General features: G+C 37.9%; 3 protein-coding genes across 7 annotated transcripts in view; 2 read left to right on the top strand and 1 right to left on the bottom strand.

Annotated features, from left to right (window-relative positions):
* The window catches only part of TIAM2 (TIAM Rac1 associated GEF 2), an 88600-nt gene extending 85242 nt beyond the window's left edge, over positions 1-3358 (top strand). For all 3 annotated transcript variants that reach the window (XM_042016668.1, XM_042016669.1, XM_042016670.1), the window contains 3 exons: positions 358-445; positions 1088-1242; positions 2107-3358. In XM_042016668.1, the coding sequence (XP_041872602.1) occupies positions 358-445; positions 1088-1242; positions 2107-2750 (887 nt within the window). In that variant the 3' untranslated portion in view covers positions 2751-3358. The remainder of the gene's footprint in view (positions 1-357; positions 446-1087; positions 1243-2106) is intronic.
* Positions 3359-3360: 2 nt separating this feature from the next.
* Positions 3361-13524, bottom strand: part of TFB1M (transcription factor B1, mitochondrial) — a 26901-nt gene continuing 16737 nt past the window's right edge. For all 3 annotated transcript variants that reach the window (XM_042016675.1, XM_042016677.1, XM_042016676.1), the window contains exons 7-8: positions 6648-6775; positions 3361-4207 (exon numbers count right to left, since the gene is read on the bottom strand). In XM_042016675.1, the coding sequence (XP_041872609.1) occupies positions 3946-4207; positions 6648-6775 (390 nt within the window). In that variant the 3' untranslated portion in view covers positions 3361-3945. The remainder of the gene's footprint in view (positions 4208-6647; positions 6776-13524) is intronic.
* On the top strand, positions 10594-13505 carry CLDN20 (claudin 20). The gene is made up of 2 exons (XM_042016678.1): positions 10594-10747; positions 12721-13505. The coding sequence occupies exon 2, from the start codon at positions 12805-12807 to the stop codon at positions 13462-13464; it is 660 nt and encodes a 219-aa protein (XP_041872612.1). The 5' UTR covers positions 10594-10747; positions 12721-12804; the 3' UTR covers positions 13465-13505.

The following is a 13524-nucleotide window of genomic DNA, read 5'->3' on the forward strand; positions in this document are numbered from 1 at the left end:
TGAGTTTGTTTTCAAGCTGATCTTTATGGTCCTATCTACTTCTGTATGTTCTGTAAAGTGTCACAAGGTCTTTAGAGCACACCTGGGTGAAGGCCTGTTGAGGGTGGAAGACAGGGAGAAGCAGCAAGAATGGGGGAAAGCAACTCTCCAAGTTACCAAAGGCAGTGCTAGGCTGCCACAACAAGAGAGCTCAGGGGACTTTCTCTTGGGTTCCACCTTGGGTGAGATCTTCTGTAGCTTCACACATGGCTGAATTAACACTGCCTTCAGGAGAGTGGGGGAGCTCTAAGCTGGTCTTTCTAATGCCAAACGTTTTGTGGAGTGTTATGCAAAAGTGACATTTTCTTCCATGCATAGGAACAGAGAACAGCTGTATCTGGGAACTGATTCACACCAAGTCAGAACTAGAAGGCAGGCCTGAAACAATTTTTCAGTTGTGCAGCAGGTAAGTTTTACATGCAGGTTGTATTTCACAAATCACATTAATGGAATTTTAAAACAAAGAAAATATTTTGTCCCATGTGACCTTTGCATCAGCACTTTTGAAGAGGTGCTCATTATTTGAAGCCAGGCACTATGCCAGTCTTTAACTGTATGAAGTATAACAAATTTAAATGGGTGAATTAGGTGCAGTGATCCAATGTCAGAAATCTGCAGATACAGGAACACAAGTTCCAGTATGGCATGGGCAAAGTAACGGGTTATATCAGTTATCTCAGTTGGTTAACAGAGATTACTTTCTCATAAAGACCACCTACAGTGGTGATTCCCTCATACAGAATTTACCTTTCATGTCATTTTCTAAGAGGAAGTAACCAAGATCTCAAAACACAAGGTGTGTGAAATCTCTAACAATGTTAAGATGTCCCTGCCCATGGCAGGGGCGTTGGAACTAGAGGATCTTTAATGTTCCTTCCAACCCAGAACAATCTATGATTTTATGATAGCTGCAAACCCACTACTAAAGCAAAATTTTGAATAAAAACACTGCACTAAAGCACATCAGGAGAAAGGAATTGGGAACATTTTATCCCAGTGTCTTACTTCAGAGAGGAAAATTAAGTTCTGTGTTTTCTTAAACTTGCAGTGATTCTGAGAACAAGACTAACATTGTGAAGGTCATCCGTTCTATTCTGCGTGAGAATTTCAGACGTCACATAAAATGTGAGCTACCACTGGAGAAAACATGTAAAGATCGCCTCATCCCACTCAAGAATCGTGTACCTGCAACAGCCAAACTGGGTAAGAAACACCTTCTCAAGTGAAAACTGAACTGTCTGGACTCCCGTGCTGCTAGGGAGTTCACAATTATTACCGTGACCATAGAGCGTCATGTGTCAGACCCACAAATCCCATTTCTTTTTTTTTGGACTGGAGCAGGAGTAGTTTCTCTACCACTCAGTGTGTGACAAGGACTAGAGGAGATAAGCAGGCTTGCTATCCCTTCTTCCTGTACTGTGATGTGTCATTAGCTCTCTTTAGAGAAGACTTAATAAGGCCCAAATTAACTTTGCTGGGAAGGAACAGACTCCCTTTGGCATACAATATTAGTGTTCTTTCCTCTGGGTTCCCTGTAGTAACTCAGCCCTAATAACATTTATAGCTAAAACAACTGGCAGAAGGCAGGGGTCTTGCTTCTTTCAATGCATTAAATCTGCATCCCAGCTGTTACTGTAATTAAGTACATGCTTCAGACATTTTAGTTAAATGAGTAGTTACTAGTATTTCAAGTCTCTATCTGATCAGTTCTCTATAAAATCCCCTTAACATCACAGGATCTGGAACAGTTCAGTTCAACTTCTGCCTACATCTTGGCCCTCCAGTGCTCAAGGTACCTGAGTCAGTCTTTCTTTCCTGCAGAAGTGTGTAATTGTAACTACACTTTTTGGAGGATTTTATATGTATTACACATGAAAGCAAGCACAGAGCCCTGGGACAGGTGTAATGAAAACTGTGACATGGAATCACACTGTCAGTATCAGAGGGCTGGCACATCTGACTTGGAATGACTATGTACATTGCCATCATAAGTGGGATCTTAAGATAAAAGGTATAACCAGCTGATTCTTTGCTGCAAAAATAAACTTGCATTTTTATTCTGCACAGCTTCCACAAGATCCTTGAAGGTACTGAAGAACTCATCCAGTAGCGAGTGGAACGGTGACCAGGGGAAAAGCACCTTCCAGGACTCTGATGAGTGCAGCCTGAGCAGCAGCACTCAGAGCAGCAGCTGCCACACTTCTGAGAGCATCCAGGAGCCCAAAAGTTCATCTCCCAATAAACACACAGAGACCACTGCATCCGACTTTTCTAATGTTCTTGTCAAAGAATCCGATATTCTCAGTGATGATGATGATGACGAGGACTATCGGAGCCTAAAGAAAGGCAGCCCTACAAAAGACATTGAAATACAGTTCCAGCGGCTGAAGATCTCAGAGGAACCCGGTGCTGACTCTGAACGGGATCAGGCTGCTGAAAATGAGGAAGGAGATGGCTTCCAGAGAGCAGAGCATCCAAAGCTCGTGCGGGGCCACTTCTGCCCAGTGAAGAGAAAAGTAAACAGCACAAAGCGTAACAGAGGAACTCTAATGGCAATGCAAGAACGCCACCAATCCCTTGACAGTCACTCTGATGCTGCAAACCTGGATCTGAACTCTATTTTAGAGAGAGAATTTAGTGTCCAGAGTTTAACATCTGTAGTTAATGAGGACTGTTTTTATGAAGCTGTGGAGAGGCACGGAAAATCCTAGCTTTCTAAGCACTATATTAAAACATTCATTTGAAGTCCACATAAAATTCAACAAACATTTTGCTTTAAAATTAGTAAATTCATGGAAGCTGCAGGAAAACTACTATCTGATTTTGTGCACTAATACATTTTTCCACAAAAACAGCTGTAAAGGATTCTTAAGTTATTTTAATTTATTGTGGATCAAAAATAGATTAAGTTGGCCCAGGTTTGTAAATTAGTTCATCCCTTTCAAGCAGTTATTAAGATGATGTAGTGTTCTTGGGGATGGCCTTGTTAGTATTTTAAGTAATGTGGAAAAGGTGCTAGTGAGAGTGGCAGAGGAGTTTACAATGGAAAGTAGCATTGCAAACTGAATTTTTCAATACCTTGGGCATTTTATTTCTTTGGTTTTCATGTTTGCTTTATTTAAAGCAGAATTAAGTTATTTTAATGTGTTTTAGTGCACAACAGTGCAGACGTTTCATTTTTTTATGTTTCAATGCTGTGTATACTTTATACATATATGTAAATACAAAAACAAAGCTTGGCCTGTGATCTTTTATTTGACTGTATTTTTTATTTTCTCTATGAGCCTGTACAGTAAAAGACAAATAAGTATTGTACTTAGCCATGTTTTCTACTTTTTATTGTGCTGCTTTTCTGCAGTTGGAGCTTTAAATCCCAAATTCTTTGCTTCTGCATAAATGAGAAGAGTATTAACAGACCTTGAGGCAATTGGTGCACTTTATCCTCCTGTAAGCCAGTCACTTGAGTGTATTTACAAGAGTCGTGGCTACTGTTTTTTAAATTTCTCTGCACAGTAGGATGTTCCAGGACAAAAAAGCACAAAACCCCAAATATCATCTTATACGCTGAAGTCTGAAAAGTATTTTTCTTCCATTTCAGTAAAGCACTTCCATTCATACAAAATTCAATTACGTCAGAAGTACTGCAACTTAACGACCTGTCTCACAACATACTTTGGTTCTTGGTATGTGTTCTGGCCATTTCCCTGAAGTAAAAAGAACCTGGACTGTCTTCTCCCTTTTGTCTGCAGCTGAACGGAATAGAGAGAGATGCCCTCTCTACCGCTTTCCCTAAAGTAGGTCTTTCATATCTGCACAGATGTAGGAACATATAAGCCTTCTTTTACTGAGTCAACACCTGTAGATCAAGGAGTTAAAACTCATAAAAAAAAAATCAGACTTGTGCTGTTACAGCTGATTTTGCTCTTCAGTCTGTTCAGGCTGACCAGTACTTCCAAGTAAAGTTTCTGTCATCTTCTTTTGCCTTAGTTCTTCTCTGTAGTTGAACACAAAAAGGCTTGGGTCTTCATCACACATTTTCCTGTATGCATTGCACAGGTTTCTAAACTGTGACATGGAGAGCTGAAAAGGACGCAGAGTTGGATCAACATTTGCTGTCATCATCAGCTGTTCTGTTCTTTTCAAGCGTCCATTTTCAGGAAACAAGGTCCTAAAAGATAAAAGGGGTGAAGATAAACAAATGTCAACAATTCTGACAGACAATTACATTTCCCTTAAGAGTAACGTGGAATTTACTTAATAGTAAACCTATATTAATTATGTCACTATTTTAGCTCTGGCACTCCTAATATAGCTCATTATCTGAGCAATGGAAACATATAAGGGTCCTTTTTCTGCAAATACAAATTATGACACCATAGGAAAGCACATACCTACATTATAGACTAAACACATCTATGTTCATGTTTGCTAACATTAAAAAGAGCTTTGGGTGTGGATACAAGCACAGAGCCTTCTTAGAATTAGCCTCATATTTAGAAAGTAACAACAGATTAAACTGCACAAAACAGATCAGATCCAAACCATATGACTTTCTTTCAGACTGTTTCATTCCAATGGGAAAGACAGTTATCACTTGTCATTAATACTCTCATTCTAATGTCAAAAAAAAGCCAAGAAGCAGGAACGGAGTATTTAATTGCCATTCACATTTTAATATTTAGAATGTGGGAGAATGTGGCAGGAGTCCTAGATTTTGTTTTCAGCTCTACTGCTGTTCATAGATAGGCATATCAGTACATTTACTCTAGGGCCAGATGCATTAGCACCTTTCTCTCAGAAGTTCCCCAAATTTTAATGAATAGTATGGCTTTGTGTAAGTAAGTGATAGTTTCGTTGGGTGGATAGAACACAAAGTTAAGAAGGGGTTTAAAATTACAAGTGAAAAATGAAACTTCTGGGAAACCCATTTTGAAGTATGTGCTACTTCAGGCCTTTGACAAAATGTTCCCATTAGTTCAGCATCTAGGGCAGCAAGGTTAAAATGGATCAATTTTTATTTTGACACCCCTTTCCTTTGATTCGATAGTTAAAAAAACATACCTGGAGCGAAAACTATTTTTATTACCTTTTTTTTACAGACTGTGAACCATCTTATCAATGTCCGTGAACCACAACTCAAACTGTAATATGGACTTCATAGCTCCATCTTATATTTCACATCTCAAATCCCAGAATTCATACAAATAAAAAATTATTCTATTGCCTTGTTTTTATACAGTCTGTGTGACAGATAACCTTATAACAAACTTAACAGCTTTATTATACACCAAAATTTGCTATTTTTTTCAGGTCAGCTAAAGAATAAGAGGATTTTGTTTCTTAGCTGCACACTAGGGCTAAAGTATGATAAGCTGCTAGGGGAATACGTGACGTCCAAAAGTTCAGATTCCCCCTCCTTGCCTCAGAAGAATGTAAAGCAGTTATTAGCAATTTGAGATTACACAGGAGTTGGGAGGGGTTTTTTTTAAACTTTGGTAAAAATATTGTACATAACATAGATAATGCTGATCGCACATGCCTTCTGCTTACATTGTCAACTGGAACCATTCCTTCACAAAAGAAAAAAAGAAAAGAAAAAAGAAAACCACTACTACCCTGTAAGTCAAAAACAAGCCAGTCTAGAGTTTGGATACTTCATTTTCTAAACATTTCCAAATGCATACTCAAACTTTAGAGAAAACTATACTCATTTTAAATCCAATGTCTGCATCCCACACGTCAATGGCATTGATGGCCTCAAGGAGAAAAACCCCAACAAACCAAAACTACATGCAAAGTTCGTTGCTCACCTTTAAAACAGTGACAATGAAGGCTTGTAGTACAGCAAGGTGGTATCCACCCTAATTCTAGACTGCATCAGGGCCAAAACTATGCCCAGCAACATTCAGGGACCCCAGGCTTCAGGAGATGCCTCTCGTCCCAACAGCATCTCTGTCACACCTTCTACTGTGCTGCATGCTGGGGGTTGCCCATAGTAAGTCAGACACGTGGCAGTGCTGGAGTTTTAACAGGATCCTTGAAGAAGAGACTTCAGGTTTCTCATATCAGATAAGCCAATAAATTTCCTCAGTAAGAGATGGGGATTTTTAAAGAGCCAGTAAGAACTCCATAAAAGGGCAAGCACAGAAACAAAAATTTGACCTTTTGACACTATCCCCAAATAAGTCAAATTTGTTACAGATGATGTTCTTCTCACACTTCCACCAAAATCTCCTCACACTGCCATCTTTGGTTCTGGATTTTGATACTTTTGGTTTTTAACTCAATCATTCTGTAGTGTTTGTGGTTGGGCTGGGTATTTTTCATTTCTGAGACAGACAATCTATTGAAAAGATGACCACTTTATCCTAGTGATTTTAACAACTTCAACTGCACTAACAAAAATGCACAAATAATTATTTCATAATTACATTAGATATTAATCTCATCCTTTTGTGTCCAGAAACCATTCTGAAATGGAAAGATCTGATAAACTGTGATGAAAAATTCAAAATGGGAAGAATAAAATCAAATGAATAGCTAACTGATTTAGTAGCTGATGCATTTACAAAAACATTACTTGGGAGTTTTTCATTGAAAATACTTACTCAATTCCACGGAAGCAGTATTTTCTTCTAAACTGAAAAACACTTCGAACCACTTTTTCTACCAGCTCAAATGGCTGCTGTATCTTTGGTTGCACCAATGGAGTAAAATGCACCACACTCACATCCACCTATATGGAAAAGAGAGATAAATTTGAGTAGACATCCTCCTCTGAGACACATTACTTCTAAGTTACCTGGCTAGACATCAGCAAACAGGCACAATACAGGAAGGCATTACAGCAGCAGGTAACCCGGCTGTGCAGTGACTAATGTCATGGTATGGAATGTAAAAATTTGCCTTAGCTTTCAGGACCCTACAGATTTTTAGTCTTAGTTATCTACATATTTCCAATTAGTTCACATGCCATTAGTACTCGGTACTTTTTACCCCCATGGCACTTTGTCCGTTTAGAGCAACTTCCATGTAATCTGTAAAGTAATTAGCACTTCTGTCTTCAGATCCTTCCACAAGACAATTCTGACATAATACAGAAATTAGACAATATTTGATATACAGGCTGAAGGGCAGCTGCAGAAAATTGGTATTATAATTAGAAATCAAACCTATTCCCTATATGTTTTCTGTTGCTCCAGGGCTTTTCTAAACTGTAAGCCAAGGAATTGCTTTTCAATGTATTAAGATTTCTAGTCTATTTAAAGGAATGGTAGGTAGAAATAAGTGCACTCAGTTTAAGTGACCACACAACTCTGTGTTTACACTGTGTTATGCAGTTCATCCAAAATTATGTTTGAATGATTCCACAGAGATAAGCTTGTATATATTCTTTTATAGTTCTCAAATCAGACTCATTCACAGAACAGTCACTTGCCCTGTGTCTGAAAAGAGAATGAAACAATACGTTCACGTTTTATGTTTTTTATATGTATGTGTATATGTCATGCAATTATAGAGACACTGTATTATATAGAAAACTTCCTGAATTCAGACTTCTGTATTAAAAATTACGAGCTGGATTTAAACTCCCCTTCTGCACAACAATATATAAAGCAGTTCATCTTCCAAACTAGATATTAACAACAAGAAAAAGGAAAAATTTCTGTGGAGAAGCACATTGAAAATTTGTACAATGTGTACAAGTACTGGTACTGAATGATTAAAAATTTCTAAGTGCCAGATTTTAAAAAATATTTAGTCTCTTATTAAAAAGTGTCTGCTAATATGATAGGCAATCACTGAATTTTTTAAAAATATCTGACAGTCAATATTGGCACTCACAGAATATGAATTATCATCACATGTGCTAATTCTGACAGAAATAAGAGACACAATCAGACCAAAGAACAGCTGCTGCTTGAAGCACACTCTCAATGTACCAATTGTTCATGATAACCCAGAGCACGAGAGTACTTCAAAAAAGAAAGTTTTTCCTACTGCTTCAACCAAAACTGCTCACAGCAACCTCTGATGTGGACATATTCTGACACAAAGGTACCATCTATCCATTTTGTTCTTTCCGTGGGAACAGCTCAGCTGTCAAGTAATCTATCAAGTACAAATGCTTCTACAACACAAATTACTGTATTTCAAACGAATTGTAATATCCAAACAACGTAAGTTTTTCACGTAGACAGAACTTACAAAGCTGAGCAAACATACTGGCTAGAGAAAGGAAAGAAAACAGCAATTAATGGTGCTGATGAAAAAAAAAACCCACAGCAACTTTCCAGTGTTAGCACTACTGATCCCAAGTATATATTACTGGAGTGTTTTCTTCTAGTTGTCCACCTTCTCTGAAAGCTAGAGTTAAAAATATGACAGAAAAACCCCCTTAAAATTACTAAAATGTGAAGCACAAGAACTTAATTAAAAATCAGGTGACAAAAAAACTTGACACATGGAAACCGCAGTGAAACACACAGAAGTTATTTCCCAAACCACATTTTTAATTTTTCAAGCATTCAGAGCTTCTGCCTTTGCCACAGGTTGCTCCTGTCAGGAAGACCACAGGGATATAGAAAAAACTTGTGTTCACACTGAGTATAAGAAAAGTTAATCTTTTTGAACAGAGCAAATACATAATTCTCATGTCCAATCAGCTCCTTGTACAGAAATACTAAGGGCACATGCATATGTTTATCTATATTTTGGTCAGGAAATAAAACAAGGTTATTGTCCATGTGGCATCACCAAGTCACCTCAATTTTGCAGAAATTTTCCTAAGTGAGAAATGAGGGCTCTTTGGGAGTTAGAGCTGCATCTTTAACAACAATTTCTGAAGGAAAAGACAACAAAATCTAGATGCAGTGTACAGCTTCAGAGCCAAACAGCTCAATTTGCAATCTCAAGGCCAGTGGGCAGTAACTTCTGCTTCTGAAACAAAACACAACACTCCTCAGTTCCATTACAGATGCTGTTTTCTTTGGACCCCAGGAAAGCTGCTTGGTTACTATAGCAACAGATACAGGGGAAAGCTTTTCATTTGTAATTGGCCACTCCTTTAAAACTATACATGCTATTTTCCCTATATCTTTTAATATGCATCAAATAGAGAGTAGAATTATGAAAGCCAATAGAGAACACAAGAGCACTTAAAATACACAAGTTGATTTCATGATAATTTTACTAGTAACACTTTTCACCCCACCAAGTATGTTAGACATATTTACAAAATAACACTCAAGTCTTACAAAATAATGAATATGAAAATTATTCAACTGATACACCCCAAACTGTCAATAGTACAGTAATTATTCACCCCTTACTGTTTTAGTATATCTGTACAATGAAGGTTTATGTTCTGGTAGGGCAGGAGGAACACAACAGAGTACAATTTAATTCACACAAGTCTGCAGCCTTGCTAATGAAATCAACACTCTAAATCAGAGTAAGCTTAAATGAGACAATTTTTACTAATTGTTGACAATGAAGGTCTCATAATGGGCAGTACGTGTACCTTGCAAAAGGGCTGTATTAAGAGCAAACCCACATAACCTTTCCTCAAGCTGTAATTTACCCATAGGGAACTGAAACCTAAGCAGAACATATTACAACTTCATTAAAACAGACTGCTTGAAATCCTACTGAGATAGTTCTAAGCCAGCACTTTCACAATCCAAGTGTTAAGTAGCATTTTATCTACTGAATAGTTTGTCTCCTACAAACAAATGTTAGGTCTAACACCAGATATGTGCATCTCATAGCAATCTTGTTCCAATGAGAGTTTACTTCCAGCAGAAAGTAACTATGCCCCTGCACTAACAGAAATAATTTCTGTGTAAGAACAGCTCTGCAGTAACTCCATTCACACCAGGCTCACAAACAGAAGCACAAGAGACCAGAAGTCAGCTACAGAACCTATGGGTATATCACTGCTGCAATGGCAAGACTTCTCCCAGCTTCTTGTTTTCTCACACCAACTTGTTGAGGCCACTTCTCCAATGTGCTGCATTTACCACAGAAGCCTTATTGAGTGGCTTTATTCCCTTATTCTTTTCGACAGCCTCATATAAAGGTAAAAAGTTATAGGATAACCTACGGAAGGCTAAAGCTATCAGGAACAGATAAGCAAAGCCTGCAGTTGAATAGAAGCGTCCTGCTGTTCCAATTACAAATTAAAATAAATTGCACAGTTCTTTTCTAGGAAATTTAAACTCTTAGTAAGATTATCTGTGACAAAAAAAACAACAACTGACAAGCAACAAAACTCTCTGGCTCTCAGTGCAAATTAAATTATTCCCCTCCAGTCCCTAAGTCTACAGTTTCTGGATTCTCAAGATTTTACTCCATTTAATCACTGCTCACACTTTCCATCATAGAACCTGGGTATCATTATGTATTTAGGACTAAGGGCCTCCGTCTGTTTCATTCCATAATCTCTTTGCTTTCCCTTACTGAGTGTTTTTCAAACAAAACTCATTAAACAAAGTACTCCTTTATTCTCGGGTAGATGGAACTAAGAGAGAGAACAAACAGCAGTAATGCACTTGCTGTGGAGAACAGAAAAAAAACAACATTCCAAGAAATTTTGTTAATACATGCCAATGCTGTTTTATATGAGAAGGGATACTTCCATTCAAGAGAAACTGCATTTTCCAGGATATCTACAGTGAAGAAAACATCTCAGATCTCACATCCAGCAGTAAGTCCTACACAAACAGGAATGAAACATAACTGTATTTTTAATTACAATTGTAATGCTTATACTTGAATTTATCGTGCCTTTAACTTGGTTCATCCCATTAAGTGTAATGTATGGCTACCATTTGCAGCGTTCTATGCATGTTTGTGTATACTGACATTTTAAAAAGGAAGCAGTGAAAAAGGCTGATTCAGGGTACTAATTAGCTGTTTCAGAATAGGAATGAGAATATCAATGAGGTTTTTTTGAATGAGTTTTGAGCTATCCAGACCTGTCAGTTCCTTCTGTAAAAGGAAGTTAAGCCATCTTGCCCATGGGACTGTGCAGTAAATGATATGTATTTGCCAGAACATCTCTTCCCAGCCTGAACAAACTGAAGGGATTTGGAAATAGGCAGGTCTTTGAAGTAAGATTTTAAGAATGAGTAGCTGTTAATATTCTCACCTTAACTTTAAGCATTTTTAATATATATACGCTGGACAGAATTAGCACATCCTTGAACAATTACCCGAAATAAATACAATATAAAAAGATTAGAGTATAAACAAATGATATAGAGAATATAGAGAATTATGCTACATATTATAGAGGATAACAGTACTATAGAGGATAAATATATTAATTACTTCAGAAATACCACTGAAGACTGATAGAATACATATCAATCAAAACCTTGTTGTCTTATGTATAATGAACTGAAACAAGAGTACAATGCCACAGATATTTTGTATTCCACTTATTTCAATTTTATTGCTTACTTTTATGGCTTTTCAAAAAAAGTTCTAACGCTGAAGACCAATTTTAATATCATTGTTCATATTTAGATAGAAAGTCTGGATCATGCTTTCTAAGAAGTCTGCCCTTTGTCTACCCCTACAAAGCCCCACGCAAAAGGCAAGGCAGGGTACCACCTTCTATTCCTCCTCTCAGAGGTTTCAAACCCCTGTTCTACATCTGCAATCCCAATAGTCCAGCTGATGCAACAGCAACAGTTCTGTCATTCCAGCTGCACAGATGTCATACTGCCTAAAATGTTCCCATCTGTCAAATGAAACTGGACTTTTTGTAAAAGAATAGCAAGGAGCTTTTTAATGATTTTTTTAAACTGCCACTTCATGGCGACTTTGCAAATTATTTCAGACAGGTGACTGATTAAAAAAAGGCACTTCCACAAATGAGCTGTTTCATACCAGTATTAAAAACATTGTTTTAGAGACAGAAGCAGATCATACTCACTCTTATGACTTGCTAAATCTACTGCTCTAAGTCAAGGAACTGAAATCACTGAAAATAAAAAATTGGTAAGTTTTAATAAAAATTAAATAAAATATTGATTTAGAAAAGTCATATGTGACTAATGTGAAAATACTGCAAAAAGTAAATTCCATTTTATTCTCCTCCAAACCCAAGATATTTTATAACACTTATTAAAAAGATGAACAGGTAATATTTAAAAATCAGAAATAAGGGGTTACCTTTAATCATACTTTAAATAAAAGATGGTATAACAGCACCCATTGTTATAAAATAGTCAACAGGAGCTGGCTACAGCTATCAACACACTTAAACATGGTACTTGAAGAGTACAATATATTTTCTACCACAGTGTTTTCCTACCACAATGACTTCTACTCTGCAAGTTTCTAGTGTTCCATTTACAATATATATTTATCTAATAAGCCTGCAATCTGTGTGCTATTACCAAAACCAACTGCAGTAAAAAGTTTTGCTTGATGGCTTGCAATCATGTACGAAAGGGCAGCAGCTCCATTTTACAAGCAGCTCTAAAGCACTGTCCATTTGCCATCATTTCTGTTCAAGTACCTTGCATACAGCAGCTCAGCTGCTGCAGGGTCATATTCAGATATTCATTCAGATAGCTCTACTTTTAAATGCAAGCTTTTTTTGTTTGCTGATTTCTTTTCCTTTCCCCCTTGTACTTCTCCTCCCCCTCTTTCCTCCCTGTTACACAGGCGGCCACAGCTTGGCTACGAAGCTCCCAGTTACTCATTTCCAGGAGAGAAAACGCAGACAAAAGGTGACAGAAGATAACCATCATGGCATCAGCAAGCCTGCAGTTCTTTGCTTTTATTCTGGCTTTGTTTGGTGCTTTTGGAGATATAGCAGCCACCCTGCTACCACACTGGAAGGTAAATGCAGACGTTGGCTCAAATATCATAACAGCTATTACACAGATGCAAGGACTTTGGATGGACTGCACGTGGTACAGCACTGGGATGTTCAGCTGTACCCTGAAATACTCCATTCTCTCTCTCCCTGTCTACATCCAGGCTGCACGGACCACCATGGTACTGTCCTGTATCCTATCAGCCTTTGGAATCTGCATCACTACGGTCGGAATGAAATGCACAAAATTGGGAGGGGACACTGACAGCAAAAATCATGCCTGTTTTGCTGGAGGGGTCTGCTTCATTCTTGCAGGAATCTTTGGATTAGTACCAACATGCTGGTATACAAGAGAAATTATTTCAAATTTTCTGGACCAGACCATTCCAGAGAGTAGTAAACACGAACCAGGAGGAGCAGTTTATACAGGATTCATCTCAGCAGGGTTTCTGCTTATCGCAGGTGTGATCTTCTGCTCTTCCTGTTTCAAAAGGCAGCACGGAGCATGGACTTACCCTCCAAAGCAGCACCATTTCCCATCCACAGAGCAGGAGAGCAATGCAGGTTACAACCTGAAGGACTATGTATAAGTAGTTATTTCTATCCACTGAAGTATTTCTATCCATTCAAGGGGGAGTCAACGTTCCCAT

The sequence above is a fragment of the Corvus kubaryi genome, unplaced genomic scaffold, assembly GCF_017639235.1.
Source record: "Corvus kubaryi isolate FWS band 111438036 unplaced genomic scaffold, C.kubaryi_AGA036_p1.0 split3-73, whole genome shotgun sequence".
NCBI lineage: Eukaryota > Metazoa > Chordata > Aves > Passeriformes > Corvidae > Corvus > Corvus kubaryi.

Coding starts and splice junctions, on each gene's coding strand:
- CLDN20 (XM_042016678.1), top strand. CDS start 12,805: ATGGCATCAGCAAGCCTGCAGTTCTTTGCTTTTATTCTGGCTTTGTTT.